Source organism: Scyliorhinus torazame, chromosome 13 (genome assembly GCF_047496885.1).
Source record: "Scyliorhinus torazame isolate Kashiwa2021f chromosome 13, sScyTor2.1, whole genome shotgun sequence".
Lineage (NCBI taxonomy): Eukaryota > Metazoa > Chordata > Chondrichthyes > Carcharhiniformes > Scyliorhinidae > Scyliorhinus > Scyliorhinus torazame.
Window position 1 is genome coordinate 28,821,341 of NC_092719.1, and position 23,338 is coordinate 28,844,678.

Genomic DNA, 23,338 nt, shown 5'->3' on the forward strand with positions numbered 1-23,338 from the left:
GACAGGGACTGAGGGAGTGATAGGGACTGAGGGAGTGATAGGGACTGAGGGAGTGATAGGGACTGAGGGAGTGATAGGGATGGGCGAGTGATAGGGACTGAGGGAGTAAGAGTCAGTGACAGAGATTTAGGGTGAGTGACAGGGACAAAGGAAGCGACAGGAACTGCGGGAGTGACAGGGACTGAGGGCGTGATGGGAACTGAGGGAGTGACAGGGACTGAGGGAGTGACGGGACTGAGGGAGTGACGGGGATTGAGGGAGTGACGGGGACTGAGGGAATGACAGGGACTGAGCGAGTGACAGGGACTGAGCGAGTGACAGGGACTGAGGGAATGACGGGGACTGAGGGAGTGACGGGGACTGAGGGAGTGACGGGGACTGAGGGAGTGACGGGGACTGAGGGAGTGACGGGGACTGAGGGAGTGACGGGGACTGAGGGAGTGATTGGGACTGAGGGAGTGATTGGGACTGAGGGAGTGATTGGGACTGAGGGAGTGATAGGGACTGAGGGAGTGATAGGGACTGAGGGAGTGAGAGGGATGGGCGAGTGGTAGGGACTGAGGGAGTAAGATTCAGTGACAGAGAGTGAGGGTGAGTGACAGGGACTGAGGGAGTCACAGCGAATGAGGGGGTGATAGGGATGTGCGAGTGACAGGGACGAAGGGAGTGTTGGGTAGTAAGGGCGAGTGACATAGATTGAGTGAGTTTGAGGGAGTAAGGGTGAGTGTCAGAGAGTGATGGTGAGTGACAGGGACGGAGGGGGTGAGGGTGAGTGACAGGGACCGAGGGGGTGAGTTTGAGTGACAGGGCCCGAGGGTGATTGACAGTCACTGAGGGAGTGAGGGTGAGTGACAGGGACGGAGGGGGTGAGGGTGAGTGACAGGGACCGTGGTTGATTGACAGTCACTGAGGGAGTGAGGGTGAGTGACAGGGACTGACAGTGAGTGACAGGGATTCAGTGAGATTGAGTGACAGGGGCTGATATAGTGATGAGGACTGAGGGAGTGACAGGGACTGAGGGAGTGACAGGGACTGAGGGAGTGACGGGGACTGAGGGAGTGACGGGGACTGAGGGAGTGACGGGGACTGAGGGAGTGACGGGGACTGAGGGAGTGACGGGGACTGAGGGAGTGACGGGGACTGAGGGAGTGACAGGGACTGAGGGAGTGACGGGGACTGAGGGAGTGACGGGGACTTTGGGAGTGACAGGGACTGAGGGAGTGACGGGGACTGAGGGAGTGACGGGGACTGAGGGAGTGACGGGGACTGAGGGAGTGACGGGGACTGAGGGAGTGACGGGGACTGAGGGAGTGATGGGGACTGAGGGAGTGATGGGGACTGAGGGAGTGATAGGGACTGAGGGAATGATAGGGACTGAGGGAGTGATAGGGACTGAGGGAGTGATAGGGATGGGCGAGTGATAGGGACTGAGAGAGAGATAGGGACTGAGGGAGTGAGAGGGATGGGCGAGTGATAGGGACTGAGGGAGTAAGAATCAGTGACAGAGAGTGAGGGTGAGTGACAGGGACGAAGGGAGTGACAGGGATTGAGGGAGTAACAGCGACTGAGGGGGTGATAGGGATGTGCGAGTGATAGGGAAGAAGGGAGTGTTGGGGAGTAAGGGTGAGTGACATGGATTGAGTGAGTTTGAGGGAGTAAGGGTGAGTGACAGAGAGTGATGGTGAGTGACAGGGACGGAGGGGGTGAGGGTGAGTGACGTGGACCGAGATTGATTGACAGTCACTGAGGGAGTGAGGGTGAGTCACAGGGACTGACAGTGAGTGACAGGGATTCAGTGAGATTGAGTGACAGGGGCTGAGGGAATAAGAGTCAGTGACAGAGAGTGAGGGTGAGTGACAGGGATGAAGGGACGACAGGGACTGAGGGAGTGACAGGGACTGAGGGAGTGATGAGGACTGAGGGAGTGATGGGGACTGAGGGAGTGATAGGGACTGAGAGAGTGATGGAATTGAGGGAGTGATGGCGATTGAGGGAGTGACAGGGATTGAGGGAGTGACAGGGACTGAGGGAGTGACAGGGACTGAGGGAGTGACGGGGATTGAGGGGGTGATGGGGACTGAGAGAGTGTGAGTTGCAGACTGAGGGAGTGAGTGGCGGGGAGTGAGGGAGTGAGTGTGAGTGACAGGGAGTGAGGGAGAGTGACAGGGACTGAGGGAGTGACAGGGAGTGAGGGAGTGACAGGGATTGAAGGAGTGACAGGGATTGAAGGAGTGACAGGGACTGAGGGAGTGACAGGGACTGAGGGAGTGACAGGGACTGAGGGAGTGACAGGGACTGAGGGAGTAATGGGGACTGAGGGAGTAATGGGGACTGAGGGAGTGACGGGGATTGAGGGAGTGACATGGACTGAAGGCGTGACAGAGACTGAGGGAGTGATGGGGACTGAGAGAGTGTGAGTTGCAGACTGAGGGAGTGAGTGGCGGGGAGTGAGGGAGTGAGTGTGAGTGACAGGGAGTGAGGGAGAGTGACAGGGATTGAGGGAGTGATGGGGACTGAGGGAGTGACAGGAAATGAGGGAGTGATGAGGACTGATGGAGTGTAAGTGACAGGGACTGAGAGAGAGTCTGAGAGAAAGGGAGTCAGGATGAGTGACGGGGACTGAGGGAGTGAGGGTCAGTGCCATGGATTGAGTGAGGTTGAGGGAATAAGGATAAGTGACAGAGAGTGAATGTGAGTGACAGGGACGGAGGGGGTGAGGGTGAGTGACAGGGACTGAGGGTGATTGACAGGCACTGAGGGAGTGAGGGTGATTGACAGGCACTGAGGGAGTGAGGGTGAGTGACAGGGCCCGAGGGTGATTGACAATCACTGAGGGAGTGAGGGTGAGTGACAGGGACTGGCGGTGAATGACAGGGATTGAATGAGGTTGAGTGACAGGGAGTGAGGGAGTAAGAGTCAGTGACAGAGAGTGAGGGTGAGTGACAGGGACTGAGGGAGTGACAGGGACTGAGGGAGTGACAGGGACTGAGGGAGTGACAGGGACTGACGGAGTGACGGGGACTGAGGGAGCGATAAGGACTGAGGGAGTGACGGGGACTGAGGGAGTGACGGGGACTGAGGGAGTGACAGGGACTGAGCGAGTGATGGGGACTGAGGGAGTGATGGGGACTGAGGGAGTGACGGGGACTGAGGGAGTGACGGGGACTGAGGGAGTGACGGGGACTGAGGGAGTTACGGGGACTGAGGGAGTGACGGGGACTGAGGGAGTGACGGGACTGAGGGAGGGACAGGGACTGAGGGAGTGACAGGGACTGAGGGAGTGACGGGGACTGAGGGAGTGACAGGGACTGAGGGAGTGACAGGGACTGAGGGAGTGACGGGGACTGAGGGAGTGACGGGGACTGAGGGAGTGACAGGGACTGAGGGAGTGACAGGGACTGAGGGAGTGACAGGGACTGAGGGAGTGACGGGGACCGAGGGAGTGACGGGGACTGAGGGAATGACAGGGACTGAGGGAGTGATGGGGACTGAGGGAGTGATAGGGACTGAGGGAGTGATGGGGACTGAGGGAGTGACGGGGACTGAGGGAGTGACGGGGACTGAGGGAGTGACGGGGACTGAGGGAGTGACGGGGTCTGAGGGAGTGACGGGGACTGAGGGAGTGACGGGGACTGAGGGAGTGATTGGGACTGAGGGAGTGATTGGGACTGAGGGAGTGATTGGGACTGAGGGAGTGATAGGGACTGAGGGAGTGATAGGGACTGAGGGAGTGAGAGGGATGGGCGAGTGATAGGGACTGAGGGAGTAAGAATCAGTGACAGAGAGTGAGGGTGAGTGACAGGGACTGAGGGAGTCACAGCGAATGAGGGGGTGATAGGGATGTGCGAGTGATAGGGACGAAGGGAGTGTTGGGGAGTAAGGGCGAGTGACATAGATTGAGTGAGTTTGAGGGAGTAAGGGTGAGTGACAGAGAGTGATGGTGAGTGACAGGGACGGAGGGGGTGAGGGTGAGTGACAGGGACCGAGGGGGTGAGTGTGAGTGACAGGGCCCGAGGGTGATTGACAGTCACTGAGGGAGTGAGGGTGAGTGACAGGGACGGAGGGGGTGAGGGTGAGTGACAGGGACCGTGGTTGATTGACAGTCACTGAGGGAGTGAGGGTGAGTGACAGGGACTGACAGTGAGTGACAGGGATTCAGTGAGATTGAGTGACAGGGGCTGATATAGTGATGAGGACTGAGGGAGTGACAGGGACTGAGGGAGTGACGGGGACTGAGGGAGTGACGGGGACTGAGGGAGTGATGGGGACTGAGGGAGTGACGGGGACTGAGGGAGTGACGGGGACTGAGGGAGTGACGGGGACTGAGGGAGTGACAGGGACTGAGGGAGTGACAGGGACTGAGGGAGTGACGGGGACTGAGGGAGTGACGGGGACTGAGGGAGTGACGGGGACTGAGCGAGTGACGGGGACTGAGGGAGTGACGGGGACTGAGGGAGTGACGGGGACTGAGGGAGTGACGGGGACTGAGGGAGTGATGGGGACTGAGGGAGTGATAGGTACTGAGGGAATGATAGGGACTGAGGGAGTGATAGGGACTGAGGGAGTGATAGGGATGGGCGAGTGATAGGGACTGAGGGAGAGATAGGGACTGAGGGAGTGAGAGGGATGGGCGAGTGATAGGGACTGAGGGAGTAAGAATCAGTGACAGAGAGTGAGGGTGAGTGACAGGGACGAAGGGAGTGACAGGGATTGAGGGAGTAACAGCGACTGAGGGGGTGATAGGGATGTGCGAGTGATAGGGAAGAAGGGAGTGTTGGGGAGTAAGGGTGAGTGACATGGATTGAGTGAGTTTGAGGGAGTAAGGGTGAGTGACAGAGAGTGATGGTGAGTGACAGGGACGGAGGGGGTGAGGGTGAGTGACGGGGACCGAGATTGATTGACAGTCACTGAGGGAGTGAGGGTGAGTCACAGGGACTGACAGTGAGTGACAGGGATTCAGTGAGATTGAGTGACAGGGGCTGAGGGAATAAGAGTCAGTGACAGAGAGTGAGGGTGAGTGACAGGGATGAAGGGACGACAGGGACTGAGGGAGTGACAGGGACTGAGGGAGTGATGAGGACTGAGGGAGTGATGGGGACTGAGGGAGTGATAGGGACTGAGAGAGTGATGGAATTGAGGGAGTGATGGCGATTGAGGGAGTGACAGGGATTGAGGGAGTGACAGGGACTGAGGGAGTGACAGGGACTGAGGGAGTGACAGGGACTGAGGGAGTGACGGGGATTGAGGGGGTGATGGGGACTGAGAGAGTGTGAGTTGCAGACTGAGGGAGTGAGTGGCGGGGAGTGAGGGAGTGAGTGTGAGTGACAGGGAGTGAGGGAGAGTGACAGGGACTGAGGGAGTGACAGGGAGTGAGGGAGTGACAGGGATTGAAGGAGTGACAGGGATTGAAGGAGTGACAGGGACTGAGGGAGTGACAGGGACTGAGGGAGTGACAGGGACTGAGGGAATGATAGGGACTGAGGGAGTGATAGGGACTGAGGGAGTGATAGGGATGGGCGAGTGATAGGGACTGAGAGAGAGATAGGGACTGAGGGAGTGAGAGGGATGGGCGAGTGATAGGGACTGAGGGAGTAAGAATCAGTGACAGAGAGTGAGGGTGAGTGACAGGGACGAAGGGAGTGACAGGGATTGAGGGAGTAACAGCGACTGAGGGGGTGATAGGGATGTGCGAGTGATAGGGAAGAAGGGAGTGTTGGGGAGTAAGGGTGAGTGACATGGATTGAGTGAGTTTGAGGGAGTAAGGGTGAGTGACAGAGAGTGATGGTGAGTGACAGGGACGGAGGGGGTGAGGGTGAGTGACGGGGACCGAGATTGATTGACAGTCACTGAGGGAGTGAGGGTGAGTCACAGGGACTGACAGTGAGTGACAGGGATTCAGTGAGATTGAGTGACAGGGGCTGAGGGAATAAGAGTCAGTGACAGAGAGTGAGGGTGAGTGACAGGGATGAAGGGACGACAGGGACTGAGGGAGTGACAGGGACTGAGGGAGTGATGAGGACTGAGGGAGTGATGGGGACTGAGGGAGTGATAGGGACTGAGAGAGTGATGGAATTGAGGGAGTGATGGCGATTGAGGGAGTGACAGGGATTGAGGGAGTGACAGGGACTGAGGGAGTGACAGGGACTGAGGGAGTGACGGGGATTGAGGGGGTGATGGGGACTGAGAGAGTGTGAGTTGCAGACTGAGGGAGTGAGTGGCGGGGAGTGAGGGAGTGAGTGTGAGTGACAGGGAGTGAGGGAGAGTGACAGGGACTGAGGGAGTGACAGGGAGTGAGGGAGTGACAGGGATTGAAGGAGTGACAGGGATTGAAGGAGTGACAGGGACTGAGGGAGTGACAGGGACTGAGGGAGTGACAGGGACTGAGGGAGTGACAGGGACTGAAGGCGTGACAGAGACTGAGGGAGTGATGGGGACTGAGAGAGTGTGAGTTGCAGACTGAGGGAGTGAGTGGCGGGGAGTGAGGGAGTGAGTGTGAGTGACAGGGAGTGAGGGAGAGTGACAGGGATTGAGGGAGTGATGGGGACTGAGGGAGTGACAGGAAATGAGGGAGTGATGAGGACTGAGGGAGTGTAAGTGACAGGGACTGAGAGAGAGTCTGAGAGAAAGGGAGTCAGGATGAGTGACGGGGACTGAGGGAGTGAGGGTCAGTGCCATGGATTGAATGAGTTTGAGGGAATAAGGATAAGTGACAGAGAGTGAATGTGAGTGACAGGGACGGAGGGGGTGAGGGTGAGTGACAGGGACTGAGGGTGATTGACAGGCACTGAGGGAGTGAGGGTGATTGACAGGCACTGAGGGAGTGAGGGTGAGTGACAGGGCCCGAGGGTGATTGACAATCACTGAGGGAGTGAGGGTGGGTGACAGGGACTGGCGGTGAATGACAGGGATTGAATGAGGTTGAGTGACAGGGAGTGAGGGAGTAAGAGTCAGTGACAGAGAGTGAGGGTGAGTGACAGGGACTGAGGGAGTGACAGGGACTGAGGGAGTGACAGGGACTGAGGGAGTGACAGGGACTGACGGAGTGACGGGGACTGAGGGAGCGATAAGGACTGAGGGAGTGACGGGGACTGAGGGAGTGACGGGGACTGAGGGAGTGACAGGGACTGAGCGAGTGATGGGGACTGAGGGAGTGATGGGGACTGAGGGAGTGACGGGGACTGAGGGAGTGACGGGGACTGAGGGAGTGACGGGGACTGAGGGAGTTACGGGGACTGAGGGAGTGACGGGGACTGAGGGAGTGACGGGGACTGAGGGAGGGACAGGGACTGAGGGAGTGACAGGGACTGAGGGAGTGACGGGGACTGAGGGAGTGACAGGGACTGAGGGAGTGACAGGGACTGAGGGAGTGACGGGGACTGAGGGAGTGACGGGGACTGAGGGAGTGACAGGGACTGAGGGAGTGACAGGGACTGAGGGAGTGACAGGGACTGAGGGAGTGACGGGGACCGAGGGAGTGACGGGGACTGAGGGAATGACAGGGACTGAGGGAGTGATGGGGACTGAGGGAGTGATAGGGACTGAGGGAGTGATGGGGACTGAGGGAGTGACGGGGACTGAGGGAGTGACGGGGACTGAGGGAGTGACGGGGTCTGAGGGAGTGACGGGGACTGAGGGAGTGACGGGGACTGAGGGAGTGATTGGGACTGAGGGAGTGATTGGGACTGAGGGAGTGATTGGGACTGGGGAGTGATAGGGACTGAGGGAGTGATAGGGACTGAGGGAGTGAGAGGGATGGGCGAGTGATAGGGACTGAGGGAGTAAGAATCAGTGACAGAGAGTGAGGGTGAGTGACAGGGACTGAGGGAGTCACAGCGAATGAGGGGGTGATAGGGATGTGCGAGTGATAGGGACGAAGGGAGTGTTGGGGAGTAAGGGCGAGTGACATAGATTGAGTGAGTTTGAGGGAGTAAGGGTGAGTGACAGAGAGTGATGGTGAGTGACAGGGACGGAGGGGGTGAGGGTGAGTGACAGGGACCGAGGGGGTGAGTGTGAGTGACAGGGCCCGAGGGTGATTGACAGTCACTGAGGGAGTGAGGGTGAGTGACAGGGACGGAGGGGGTGAGGGTGAGTGACAGGGACCGTGGTTGATTGACAGTCACTGAGGGAGTGAGGGTGAGTGACAGGGACTGACAGTGAGTGACAGGGATTCAGTGAGATTGAGTGACAGGGGCTGATATAGTGATGAGGACTGAGGGAGTGACAGGGACTGAGGGAGTGACGGGGACTGAGGGAGTGACGGGGACTGAGGGAGTGACGGGGACTGAGGGAGTGACGGGGACTGAGGGAGTGACAGGGACTGAGGGAGTGACAGGGACTGAGGGAGTGACGGGGACTGAGGGAGTGACGGGGACTGAGCGAGTGACGGGGACTGAGGGAGTGACGGGGACTGAGGGAGTGACGGGGACTGAGGGAGTGATGGGGACTGAGGGAGTGATAGGTACTGAGGGAATGATAGGGACTGAGGGAGTGATAGGGACTGAGGGAGTGATAGGGATGGGCGAGTGATAGGGACTGAGGGAGAGATAGGGACTGAGGGAGTGAGAGGGATGGGCGAGTGATAGGGACTGAGGGAGTAAGAATCAGTGACAGAGAGTGAGGGTGAGTGACAGGGACGAAGGGAGTGACAGGGATTGAGGGAGTAACAGCGACTGAGGGGGTGATAGGGATGTGCGAGTGATAGGGAAGAAGGGAGTGTTGGGGAGTAAGGGTGAGTGACATGGATTGAGTGAGTTTGAGGGAGTAAGGGTGAGTGACAGAGAGTGATGGTGAGTGACAGGGACGGAGGGGGTGAGGGTGAGTGACGGGGACCGAGATTGATTGACAGTCACTGAGGGAGTGAGGGTGAGTCACAGGGACTGACAGTGAGTGACAGGGATTCAGTGAGATTGAGTGACAGGGGCTGAGGGAATAAGAGTCAGTGACAGAGAGTGAGGGTGAGTGACAGGGATGAAGGGACGACAGGGACTGAGGGAGTGACAGGGACTGAGGGAGTGATGAGGACTGAGGGAGTGATGGGGACTGAGGGAGTGATAGGGACTGAGAGAGTGATGGAATTGAGGGAGTGATGGCGATTGAGGGAGTGACAGGGATTGAGGGAGTGACAGGGCCTGAGGGAGTGACAGGGACTGAGGGAGTGACAGGGACTGAGGGAGTGACGGGGATTGAGGGGGTGATGGGGACTGAGAGAGTGTGAGTTGCAGACTGAGGGAGTGAGTGGCGGGGAGTGAGGGAGTGAGTGTGAGTGACAGGGAGTGAGGGAGAGTGACAGGGACTGAGGGAGTGACAGGGAGTGAGGGAGTGACAGGGATTGAAGGAGTGACAGGGATTGAAGGAGTGACAGGGACTGAGGGAGTGACAGGGACTGAGGGAGTGACAGGGACTGAGGGAGTGACAGGGACTGAGGGAGTAATGGGGACTCAGGGAGTAATGGGGACTGAGGGAGTGACGGGGATTGAGGGAGTGACATGGACTGAAGGCGTGACAGAGACTGAGGGAGTGATGGGGACTGAGAGAGTGTGAGTTGCAGACTGAGGGAGTGAGGGGCGGGGAGTGAGGGAGTGAGTGTGAGTGACAGGGAGTGAGGGAGAGTGACAGGGATTGAGGGAGTGATGGGGACTGAGGGAGTGACAGGAAATGAGGGAGTGATGAGGACTGAGGGAGTGTAAGTGACAGGGACTGAGAGAGAGTCTGAGAGAAAGGGAGTCAGGATGAGTGACGGGGACTGAGGGAGTGAGGGTCAGTGCCATGGATTGAGTGAGTTTGAGGGAATAAGGATAAGTGACAGAGAGTGAATGTGAGTGACAGGGACGGAGGGGGTGAGGGTGAGTGTCAGGGACCGAGGGTGATTGACAGGCACGGAGGGAGTGAGGGTGATTGACAGGCACTGAGGGAGTGAGGGTGAGTGACAGGGCCCGAGGGTGATTGACAATCACTGAGGGAGTGAGGTTGAGTGACAGGGACTGGCGGTGAATGACAGGGATTGAATGAGGTTGAGTGACAGGGACTGAGGGAGTAAGAGTCAGTGACAGAGAGTGAGGGTGAGTGACAGGGACTGAGGGAGTGACAGGGACTGAGGGAGTGACAGGGACTGACGGAGTGACGGGGACTGAGGGAGCGATAGGGACTGAGGGAGTGACGGGGACTGAGGGAGTGACGGGGACTGAGGGAGTGACAGGGACTGAGCGAGTGATGGGGACTGAGGGAGTGACGGGGACTGAGGGAGTGACGGGGACTGAGGGAGTGATGGGGACTGAGGGAGTGACGGGGACTGAGGGAGTGACGGGAACTGAGGGAGGGATGGGGACTGAGGGAGTGACAGGGACTGAGGGAGTGACGGGGACTGAGGGAGTGACAGGGACTGAGGGAGTGACGGGGACTGAGGGAGTGACGGGGACTGAGGGAGTGACAGGGACTGAGGGAGTGACAGGGACTGAGGGAGTGACGGGGACTGAGGGAGTGACGGGGACTGAGGGAATGACAGGGACTGAGGGAGTGATGGGGACTGAGGGAGTGATAGGGTCTGAGGGAGTGATGGGGACTGAGGGAGTGATAGGGACTGAGGGAGTGATGGGGACTGAGGGAGTGATGGGGACTGAGGGAGTGACGGGGACTGAGGGAGTGATAGGGACTGAGGGAGTGACAGGGACTGAGGGAGTGACGGGGACTGAGGGAGTGATGGGGACTGAGGGAGTGATAGGGACTGAGGGAGTGATGGGAATTGAGGGAGTGACAGGGACTGAGGGAGTGACAGGGACTGAGGGAGTGATAGGGACTGAGGGAGTGATGGGGACTGAGGGAATGATATGGACTGAGGGAGTGACGGGGACTGAGGGAGTGACGGGGACTGAGGGAGTGACGGGACTGAGGGAGTGATGGGGACTGAGGGAGTGACGGGGACTGAGGGAGTGATGGGAACTGAGGGAGTGACAGGGACTGAGGGAGTGATGGGGACTGAGGGAGTGACAGGGACTGAGGGAGTGATGGGGTCTGAGGGAATGACAGGGACTGAGGGAGTGATGGGGACTGAGGGAGTGATGGGGCCTGAGGGAGTGATAGGGACTGAGGGAGTGATAGGGACTGAGGGAGTGATAGCGATGGGCGAGTGATAGGGACTGAGGGAGAGATAGGGACTGAGGGAGTGACAGGGACTGAGGGAGAGATAGGGACTGAGGGAGTGATAGGGACTGAGGGAGTGATAGGGATGGGCGAGTGATAGGGACTGAGGGAGTGATAGGGACTGAGGGAGTGATAGGGATGGGCGAGTGATAGGAACTGAGGGAGTGATAGGGATGGGCGAGTGATAGGGACTGAGGGAGTAAGAATCAGTGACAGAGAGTGAGGGTGAGTGACAGGGACGAAGGGAGTGACAGGGACTGAGGGAGTAACAGCGACTGAGGGGGTGATAGGGATGTGCGAGTGATAGGGACGAAGGGAGTGTTGGGGAGTAAGGGCGAGTGACATGGATTGAGTGAGTTTGAGGGAGTAAGGGTGAGTGACAGAGAGTGATGGTGAGTGACAGGGACGGAGGGGGTGAGGGTGAGTGACAGGGACCGAGGGTTATTGACAGGCACTGAGGGAGTGAGGGTGAGTGACAGGGACTGACAGTGAGTGACAGGGATTGAGTGAGATTGAGTGACAGGGGCTGAGGGAGTAAGAGTCAGTGACAGAGAGTGAGGATGAGTGACAGGGACGAAGGGACGACAGGGACTGAGGGAGTGACGGGGACTGAGTGAGTGACGGGGACTGAGTGAGTGACGGGGACTGAGGGAGTAATGGGGACTGAGGGAGTGACAGGGACTGAGGGAGTGACAGGGACTGAGGGAGTGACTGGGACTGAGGGAGTGATAGGGACTGAGAGAGTGACAGGGACTGAGTGAGTGATGGGGACTGAGGGAGTGACAGGGACTGAGTGAGTGATGGGGACTGAGGGAGTGACGGGGACTGAGTGAGTGATGGGGACTGAGGGAGTGACGGGGACTGAGTGAGTGACGGGGACTGAGGGAGTAATGGGGACTGAGGGAGTGACGGGGACTGAGAGAGTAAGAGTCAGTGAGGGTGAGTGAAAGGGACAAAGGGAGCGACAGCGACTGAGGGATTGATTGGGATGTGCGAGTGACAGGATCGAAAGGAGTGATGGGGAGTAATGGGGAGTGACAATATGCCCTAAATCTTAAATCGAGGATCACTAGTTGCCAGGATGAATTACTTATGGTTTATTGTTCAGAGACAATAAAGAGGACTCAACTACAGTCTCTTGTAAACATTAAGATATTGTTCACCGTTTAAATTTAATACTTTTTCATCTTCGTTAGGCTGGACTTTGGGGGATTGTCAAAAAGTATTTTAGCAACATTGGCCGGAATGTTTTAGAATGTGAGGGCTGGCTGCCAGCTGTGTGCAGAGTAGGGTGACAGCACTTCCCACGTCCACCTCACTCCGATCTTACTGCCCCGGAGCCAATGTACGCCCGGTGGGTGTTGATTGCCCGCTGTCGGCACTTCCGCCCCTCAACTGGGAGGGAATCCCGCCTGATGGAGTTGCCGACCAATCAGATTGTCCGGCAGCTCTCCAGTCCCGGCGAAAGGGGAACTAGATCAAGCTGCCTGGGCATCTGTGCCGGGGCTGGAGGACAGGGATGTCAGGAGTCCCAAGGTGGGAAGGGTAGGAAAAACCTGGCGGGGTGTGGAGGGACGTCTGGAGGGAGGACCTGAAGAGGAGGATTCCCCATGACCGAAGGGGCTTCTGATGGACGTGTCCCTTCCTGCCCAAGGTTTAACTTTGATTCGGTCCAGCCACCCACCCCAACCCCCATCGTTCAACGTTCCTGCCAGCCAACAAATTAAGGTTGGGTAGCCTTTAATTCGCCACTTACAGGACTTAAATGAGGAAAGGGTGGGCTTGACGCCAGTGTAAAATCGTTGTGTGGTGAGGGCGGCTAGGAACCCAGAGGGAATCACATCCCTTCAATTCCATAGAATCCCTACAGAGCAGAAGGAGGCCATTTGACCCATCGAGTCTGCACTGGTGCTCTTCATGCTCCGTCCCCGCTTAAATACCCGCCGGTGGGTGTGGGTAACATGCAGGCCATTGCATTCAACCTCAGAGCCAATCAGATATTAGGAAATCGGTTATATATTATTGGTAGCAGTCAATACAGAGAGCATAAATCTAACAGGTCAATAATTTGTGTTGAATATTAAGGATCTGGGACAAGCTCTGAGCACCATTTACTGTACCTGGGCCTTCATTCATTTTGAAGCCGACTGTTCTCAGTGCGATGGAATAGGCTGGCACATTGTGATGAACGAGTCGATCTGCCTCGTGTATCTTGTAATTTGCTGTTTGGACAAAAGTGAAAGGTCCATTAACAATTGGTGCTTCTTAGTCACATGTAACTTAAACAACAAGGGAGAGATGAAATGGTGAAGGGGAGCAAGGTTCTGTAGCCATGTAAAATGGCTGCGTTCCGATTAATCTGGCCAAAACCCAGTTTAAAATGGCTAACCCGAAAGACTGCTGGGAAAAACAGCCAAGAAGACACAAGCAGGCAGCTGCAGACAGGTTCGCATATTCAGCACTGGGAACGTAGCCCAGATCGATACTCAGGGCTATCAACAGCCCTTCAACCCAGGTATCCGCAGTTTCATTCAGGACTGTTTACACCTAATCTACTCAGACATCCACAGTTAAATCGGCTATTCCCGGGAACAATTGCAACAAATTAGCAATTGAATACCGGGCCAGACCTGTCGGCGCCTGCAGTGGCCGAAACAAAGACAGGTGAGCGACCACCCCCCGATCAAGGAATCGCCTCACCATTGGACACATCAACCCCAGAGACTGGGGACAGAATCCAATCACTTGGGACTCAGGGTCAAGGGCCGCCCCGGGAGGCGGGAAGCCCCTGGGCCCTATAAAAGTAAAGGTCCAAGTTCAGATCTCTCTCTCTCTCATCTTCGCCTGCTCGAGACCTTCACAAGACCAGCCACCGGCCACTGTAAGTTTGAATCCAACGATCGCTATCCGGTAGAGACACCTAACCACCGACCTGTAGCAGCCTTTTGAATCCCGCGGGCCAGATTTGATTGGACAAGCCATTCGTTTCCCTGACCTGGTGGGCTCTTCCTAAGTTAAGTATTGGCCAGTAGTGATAGGTTTATTATATATATAGTAGTATTAGGGTATTAATATTGCTTGTTGTATATAATAAATGACCGTTGTTTTAATCCTTACTAAGCAGTGCGCTGTGTTATTAATCATAACCTAAACTTGAACCACGTGGCGGTATCATAAAGATACCTGGCGACTCATGAGTAAAGGTGACCTAAACAGAGCAAATAGAATAAAGCTAGAAAGAGGAACAGTTCCTATAAGGGGATAGTAAAACCTCTGCACAGACCTGCAACCTTCACTGACCGAAGGATGGATCTGTTCAAGGCTATGTCTTCACTGGAAGCCGGGCCTCACAGGTCGAACAGAGTGAGTTCCACACCATGGCCCTCCTCCTGGGTCGGAGGGGCTTATCTGAAATATGCATAGATCAAACAACCCCTGGTGGATTCTAAGGCAGGACGAGCTGAAAATTGAATGGATGGGACTCCTTCCCCCACCGATCTCACCTGCCCCGACCCAGACACATTTTTATGCTTGGGCAAGCAGAGCCTCGAGCGGGAAACCTGCTCTTTTATCTATTGAGACACTCAAGTCTCTATTAATTTACAACCCAGCCTCAGTTTTTTGGCTGGCGGGAGTGGGCGCAAGTAGGGTGGGAAACAGAGAAATAAACTTTTTTACATTTGAGGTGCGAAAGGTGGGGGATTGGGGGTGTGCGTGGCCTCAATCTGAAGGCCACTTCGGATTTGGGGCACTCTCTCTTCTGGTGCCGTGGAGCTCTGGCCCTCCCTCATCCCCCTGACATCTCCCTCCCACAATCCACCACCAGGAGTGAGTGTAATGTAACCAGTCCAGGGACCACATCTTCAGTGGCCCGATAGTCAGATCATAGTCAATATTGATACAGCACAGCAAGCAAAAAAGAGGCTCAGCAAAGATGAATACAGAGGGGGACAGGAGAACAGCAGCATAACTGGCTCGATTCAATCATTAGACATAATCAGAGGCCTCAATAAGCCCAGCCAGAGGACAAGGGAGGAACAGGAAAGAGCTATGAAAACATGATAAAATGGTGCACTCCTTCCCACGCATCGATTGCTCGCAATTACCGCAAGAGTTCAGAATAAATTTTCCACGGCATGTTCGGGCACGTATCAATATATATCTTCCTCAACTCCAGCAGTCCCAGAGGCACCAGTGACACAATGCAAACTCCTCTCCTCGGATACCGGGCCTGACTGCACCCATGCAGGAACCAATCACAAATTCTTTATACGTCGTGCAAAATCTCTCCTCCGCAGACACTGCTGCATACCTCTCGATCTCCTTCAACCAGCAGAAGATTGACAGGCCTCCTCCCAAAGGCCCAACAATAACACACCATTCAAAGGCTGACTTTATTTGTGGCTTCTCTTCTCTGTTCCTGGAGCATTTCCTGTTCCTGTTCTTTATTTCTGGTCCCAAAACCTACCCAAGTGCCAAACCAACTCATTGCACAGGACGTTATCACAGCACCCCAGTGGATGTGATGTCCGAGCCAAAATGACCCTCAGAGAAGCCCCTGTCTCCACCAGCGACCAAGGCGCAGATGGTAGAAGTGCCAACCAATGCATAGCCCCAACAACTAGCGAGAAGCGTGCCGAGACCACAGCTTCAACTGGAACCATGTAGCAGCTTCATGCAAACGCAACTGCACAAAGGTGAGCTACTTCCCTAATCTTCTTCCATCCACTGGACTTCTCTCCCTCAACCACAGAGAGCTTCCAGATGCCAGAAAAGGCAGAAGAAGAAGAAGAAACGCCATTGACAAGCTGACAAATGCTGCATTTGTCAACCCAGAAGGAAATGATAACCATTCTCAACAACAAATCATCGTCACGACAACCAGACAGATCAGGCATAGTTGCAGCATCCATCGATGGAAGAAGTGCAAGAAGCTATGCCTACATCAAAATACAACCACCAAGATCAAGAACATCAGGAGGCGATCAGTCCCCCAAAGGGACCGCAAAAAAGAGGGAAACACGACCTCCCGAGTGCCCGAATCTCCAATTTCGATAACGTGAAGGGAGGAGATAGATTGGTAAGAGTCTTGTTAACGCACACTGTTAATGTTGCAATGTTGATCATGAAGTAGTTTAGAGCTAAAATAGTTTATAGTTGTAACTCAGTTACGTGCACCCAAGACTTATTGTGATGTAAGACTTGAAACAAACTGTCAGCAAACTAATGACAATTTATATTCAGGGATAACAACTTGGGTAGAAATGTAGTATAAGGATCTGGTACCAAAAGATGAACATGGGACTGAGTTCAGTACTGCCCACACTGTGAAGTACTTGACCTGGAGCTAAGGTCAGTCTGGAGAAAGATAGCAACATGCACAGACCTAGTATGGGATCCTCTCCATATCTTTGCCCTCCACTGTGAATATGTACATGGTCCAGTAATGTTAATAAAGACCTTTCTGAAACTTCAACAAAATGGCTTCATGTGTCCAGGCAGTACACATCGCAGATAGTGACAACAGAGGCAATGGTATTGTCACTGGACGAGTAATCTAAGCACCCAGGGTAATGCTCTGGGGACCAAGGATGGAATCTCACCCCAGCACATTTGAATTCAATAATAATCTGGAATTAAAAGTCGAATGATTACCAAGAAATCATTATTGTCGTAAAACCCACCTGGTTCACTAATGTCCTTTAGGGGAGGGAATCTGTCATCCTTACCTGGTCTGGCCTACATGTGACTCCAGACCCACAGCAATGTGGTTGAATATTAAAATGCCCTCTGAAATGGCCAAACAAGCCACTCAGTTCAAGGGCAATTAGAGATGGGTAACAAATGCAGGGACACCCACATCCCATGAATGAATTTAAAAAATGTAAAAGAAATACAAAGGTAGTTAGGCGAAATATAAATTTAATTTGCTGGACTATGGATAATTTGATTGAATTCAGATATAATTCGGACATTACATTTTGGTTAACGCAAATGAATTGAATAGGTGATCACTCTTTTTTAAGAAACAATAAAGGGTTACAGTTTTCACCTAGTCATCGACGCACACACACGGACATCTCTGATCCTTGACTTAAAACATGCGGATATTACCGAATGACCTTAGAATCGTCTGGAATTTCTTTAAAACCCTTTTTCGAAAGCAGTTATGAGAAGAACAGAATATTTAAGTTCTGCCTATTTCATAATCCAAATGATACAATTTTCAGCAAAAGGAACATTAAAAGGGTATTAACATTCATCGATGAATGAAATGAAATGAAAATCGCTTATTGTCACAAGTAGGCTTCAAATGAAGTTACTGTGAAAAGTCCCTACTCGCCACATTCCGGCGCCTTTTCGGGGAGGCTGGTACGGGAATTGAACCGTGCTGCTGGCCTGCCTTGGTCTGCTTTAAAAGCCAACTCTTTAGCCCTGTGCTAAACCAATGTTAGCTTTGTAACTTTTTTTTATTCGTTCATGGGACGTGGGCATCGCAGGCTGTGTGGGCATTTCTTGCCCATCCCTCATTGCCCTTGAGGGGGCAGTTAAGAGTCAACCACATTGCTGTGGGTTTGGAGTCACATGTAGGCCAGACCAGGTAAGGATGGCAGATTTCTTTCCCGAAGGGACATTAGTGAACCAGATGGGTTTTTACAACAATTGACAATGATTTCATGGTCACCATTAGACTTTAATTCCAGATATTTTATTGAGTTCAGAGGTAAATCAAAAGTTTGGTGCCATTTCCATAAAGTCTGGGAATCGATAGTTTAAGCAAATGTGAACAGTTTGTACAACAGTCAATACAATGAAATCTTGAAGGGAGAGATGTAAAATCCTAGAGGCTGTGTTAAAACTGGAGCAGGAGCTTTGTTTAAAAGAGTAATTTGGAAAACTCGGACTGGATGTCGGAATGCAAACCAATGATGGGAAGCATTATTGTGAAAGAAGATTCAAAAGCGTGTTTTTTGTGAGTGGAGTTTGGAAACTCCCATGTTATAACCATCTGGAGTGATTCTGAGTAGAAAACCACGAACTGAGGCTCAGAACGGAATGTTCTTCAATGCGCTTAAAGGGGTTTTTGTGTTACTGAGACCGTTGTAGCTTAAGATATACTTTGTAATTAATCCATGTTATTCCTAAAATTTGTGTGTACTTGATTAGCTAAGGGGGCAATAAAGGAGTATTGCATCATAATGCAACTTATTATGTTTAGTGAATGTTTTTTTGTGTTGTTAATAAATTATAATGGCCCTGTGACTCTGTTTCTCTGCGTTTAAAAAAATTAAAGTTACAGTCTTTTGAGCAAGGGTTGTATTCTGGGATCTTCCCGTTCAGTTATAACATCAACTGGTATTTTAACAATTTTCAATAATTAAACAATAGGGAATGATATGACCGTATAAAGATAATGAAAAGAGGATGAAAATGCACAGCGCGGCGACACCTGCATTTGCAAAAGGTGATCTAATCAAGTTAAAACAGGGAAAAACTTCAACCTTCAAAGCTGAGAAGTGTTGAAATCTCAATGCAATGCTTCTCACTACAATAGAGCTGAATGCCTAGTTACATAATTATACTCTCAACTGAGGAGACATGTCTTGCTAAGCTGATGATTGCTGGTCACAAAATTTAAGGTTACACCTTACTTTAGATTTTGACGAATATTCGAAGATATTTTGACTGTAACATTTTCAGAGGTTTAATTTTTGGATTCTGCATTAGAGCTAAGATTATGTTAATATTGCTCTGTACTTAACCACTTAAAATGGATTACATGTTTGGTTCTTCAATGCATTTTTAAATGAGCAAGTCAAAATATTCCAGCCCTTCCTGCCAGTGGGATTTTCCATTCCTGTTGATGGTGATCCCCATGGAGCATTCCCTGGTGGCGGAGGTGCAGGTCACACAAAACCCCACAGACATCGCGGGAATGGAAGATCCCACCACCATCACCATCAGAAATTATGCCGCAAGGTCTCACGGAGCATTCTGTGTACAAATCCACAGAACCCCTCCTAAGTGGGGAGATGCAATCTTGAATGCAGATTCTCGGACCCTTATAATATCCATGTAATTATAACCTAGCAAATGCTTATTAAAGCATTACCCAAAACTGTGCCTGTGAGGGCTGGCTATTTTAATCTGAAGTGAGGGTAGTTTTTGTTAATTTATTGAAAGGATGTGGGTTTTGCTGGCTAGGCCACCATTTATTTCGCATCCCTAATTGCCCTTGAGAACGTGGTGGTGAGCCGCCGTTTTGAACCGCTGCAGTCCATGTGATGTAGGTACACCCACTGTGTTGTTAGGGATGGAGTTCCAGGATTTTGACCCAGTGACAGTGAAGGAACGGCGATATATTTCCAAGTCAGGGTGGTGAGTGGTTTGGAGGGGAGCTTGCAGGCAATGGTGTTCCCATGTATATGATGCATTTGTCCTTCTAGTCGGTAGTGGTCATTGATTTGGAAGGTGCTGTCTTAGAAGCCTTGGTGAGTTCCTGCAGTGCATCTTGCAGATGGTATGCACCGCTGTGATTGTGTCAGTGGTGAATGGGGTGAATGTTTATGGAAGGGGTGCTTTGCCATGAATGGTATCAATTTTCTTGCGTGTTCTTGGAGCTGCACTCATCCAGACATGGTGAGAATATTCCATCACACTCCTGACTTGTGCCTTGTAGATAGTGGACAAGCTTTGGGGATTCAAGAGTTGAGTTACTTGCCCCAGGATTACCAGTCTCAGACCTACTCTTATAGCAACAGTATTTATATGGCTAGTTCAGTTAAGTTTCTGGTTATTGGTAAACCCACGATATTAATAATGGGCTAATCAACGAATTGAACGTCGAGAGACAATAGTTGGATTCTCTCTTGTTGGAGATGGTCATTGCCTGGCATTTCTGTGGAGCTCTTAACAAGCCATCACTTATTAAACCAACATCATTTGCTCCTGTGAAGCCCATTCAATTCATGCATAAATGTTTTGTTGATTTCATTGGTAAACTTCCTCCACCATTGGGATATATACATGCTCTCGTTTGTGTTGGTGGCTACACTTCCTTCTGTTAGCTGTAACTGTTTCGGAAAATGCATTTGTCAATGCTATTACGGACATTATTATTGTAGCTGGTGCACCCAAGATCCTGCACTCTGATAAAGATGAAGCCTTTGTTTCTACACTTCACAGACCATTGTAGCAAAAGCAGGATGGGGTTAGAACACAGCATACCACAGTATCCAGCAGTTAGCTGGACTGGTAGAACGTAAAAACCAAGAAGTATAAAAGCCATTGACCAAACTGTTGAGAATGAGAAGGAATAAGTGGACCAGCATCATTCCGGAGGGCAGCTGATGCTCCATAATGTGCCAACATCTGCATCAGGGATAGTGTTGCTTGGAATTCCATATTATTTAATTTATGGAGCTGACATGCATACACCACTTATCTGAGGCTCTTCTATTACCTCTAAGCTTTCTGACTCCTTGACCAAATAACAACAGTTAGATTTGAAGCACTAACACATGAGATTTATAAAATGAATAATTTAAAATATGGGGGGTTCGTCCCGCCGCACCCGTTTTCCGGTGCAGCGCGCCCCCACCGGCAGCGAGATCCTCCGTCCCGGCAGCCGGCCAATGGGGTTTGCCATTGTGGCCACCCCCATGCCGTCGGGAAATCCGCAGGTGTGAGTGTGCTGCCAGCAAAGAGGAGGGTCCCGCCAACGGAGAATCCCGCCCGGGATGTTCAATGGGATAGTCACTAAGTTTTAAACATGGTTTCACTAATGACAAATATGCATGGAGCGATGTGACACTACCAGCAATAATTACAAGTTTGTAAATGCAATACTTTAAATTCAAATAAATATTGCCATTAGAGAGACAAATTGACCAAAGCAGCTGACCAATAAAGCATGGCAAACTTTAACAGGTGGTGTTTTCAGGAGGGGCAGTGTGGACAAAAATCTAGTTTGAGACCTAGGTTCAAATCCATTCCATTATGAATGAAAGAATTGTCAGATGATTTCCTGAGCAGGCTGTCACAGTTATCAAGATTGAACTTTCAAACAAGCCCCAAGAACTAGTTGGCTGGTGGAGGGAAAGGCCCTCTGTTGTGTCACAAGCTGTTCCTCTTCTGCGTGGGGCTTCATGACAAAGAGGTAGCTTTACTGATGGTAGTGTTATGGGCCAGGGCTTAGAAACTCCAAAGTGCATTATGGAGTCCACCAGACCTACAACCGTTTTGTTGAATTTGGCTAGGATGAGCACAACAGCCTTCCCTTCAGGTTGGATTCAACAGTCAACTAGACACTTTCATCAAAATAAGCTTTATTCTAAGAACTTAGTTAACATTTATATAAACACACAGCAAGAATTTTTATCAATAACAAACATAAAGACACCACCCACCTACAGTAATCTATGATTAACACTTAATGATTTTCCCCTTAACTGTTCTAATTAAAAAACAAAATCCCATGCACCAAAAAACTTTTTTCAAGGACGGGCCCCGCACTCTACATTCTCACTTGAATGAGACTGGCTTTCCCTGAATATATCTTTTAAGTTACCAAAGCAGGTAGTCACAACAAGAAAAGACTAAAATGGACTACACTCATGGTTATGCTTGCCTGTTTAAAAACGTAAACTGATATATTTTATCAAGTGTAAGTTGCATGTAATCGTAAGAAATGTTTAAAGTTAAAAGATTTTAGAAAAACAAATCCTTCTGTTTATATTGCTGGTTCATTTGCAGGTTTTTTTTTTAAAGGGGTGAGCTGTGACAAATGGAGGATTTTAGAAAAATTGGATGATAAATGGGCAACTGAAGAGCAGGCTAGTGTGAAGACAAGGAAGAAGCTGAAACAACCCAGTTGAAGCAGCTATTTGAAGTTATTCAGCCAGAGTCTGCAGGGGTTCTTACTCTATTCCCTGCTAATTTTTAAGCTGAATCAAGAGCTGTGTGCTTATTTCCTTGTTGTTTAATGCGGAATTGAGTAGTAATGTTCCGTTGGGTCCCAAAGGTTGGCCGGTTGGTAAAGCTGGGTCCCCGTAAAAAAAGTTTGAAGATCATTTATCATGGCCAATCCACCTAACCTGCACGTCTTTGGACTGTGGTAGGAAACCGGAGCACCCGGAGGAAACCCACGCACACACAGGGAGACTCCGCACAGACAGTGGCCCAAGCCGGGAATCGAACCTGGGACCCTGGAGCTGTGAAGCAACAGTGCTGACCATTGTGCTACCATGCTGCCCACGCCATGCCAAGACCCGCTGCATACCAGACCTCATTCCACTTCAGCCAAGTCTGAGGCACCGTTCAGGCCCTGCCCTGGAAACTAAACTACTTTCTACCAAGGAAAAACCACAGACAAGGAAAAGAAGAATCGTCAAGACACCCATCAACGGGATATCTCAGAGGCAGATACAACTCTCCTCCTCTTGACAAGATAAGAGAAACCCTCCAGAATTAAAAATAACAAATCAGAGCCTATATCAGTGCCTCACCTACCCAGATAAAACAAGGAAACCCCAGAGAGAGAGAGGAACACATAGATTAGCCAACAGATGTCCGACATGGTCCAGCAATGTATATTTTGGCAAAAAGGACACCGAGAACAGAACACCATAACCTCATAAGAAACAGGATCCTGTCTCTCCAGGGGAGCCCAAACCTCAAGTGGGAGGACAGCCTGGAAGTCCCTTTTTAAGACCACTTGGAGGAGGGCGCCCTACTCCTCCATTCAGCCTAATCTCCAACCGAAGAAAGACTCTAACAATGCTGAACTGAAACACTCAGACTCGCTCTCAGGCCCTGCGGCCAACTGATACTACATCCCCAAGGGAACCAAATCTCAAGGAGAGTAGCCAAGGTGCCCCCATAAGGGGCATCTCGGGGGAGGATAACCTACTCCACCGCCCAACGTACCCTCCACCTGACAGAGGAACACAGTCGCTACTGCTCTGGCCTACTCAATTGAGCTAAACTAGGATCAACGACGCACTGGAACAGGGGTCAGCAGGCCAAGGGTACGCACATCACTCTTATATATTGAACAAAGCAAGCTACCCTTATCTCTCGGCACCCGAGAGGCGGCACTTAGGCCCTGCCATCAACAAAACTCGACACATTTCCCCTCATCACAGCAACCCAAACAGGATGGTATGCCCACTGTACATTCCAAGTAATCAAGTGACCACTG

The 23,338-nt window shown here is 51.8% G+C and overlaps 1 protein-coding gene across 1 annotated transcript in view; it reads right to left on the reverse strand.

Moving 5' to 3' along the window:
- Positions 1 to 23,338, reverse strand: part of cimap1b (ciliary microtubule associated protein 1B) — an 87,663-nt gene that overhangs the window by 36,242 nt on the left and 28,083 nt on the right. Inside the window, exon 4 of the mRNA XM_072470865.1 lies at positions 13,257 to 13,358. Coding sequence (XP_072326966.1) covers positions 13,257 to 13,358 — 102 coding nt within the window. The remainder of the gene's footprint in view (positions 1 to 13,256; positions 13,359 to 23,338) is intronic.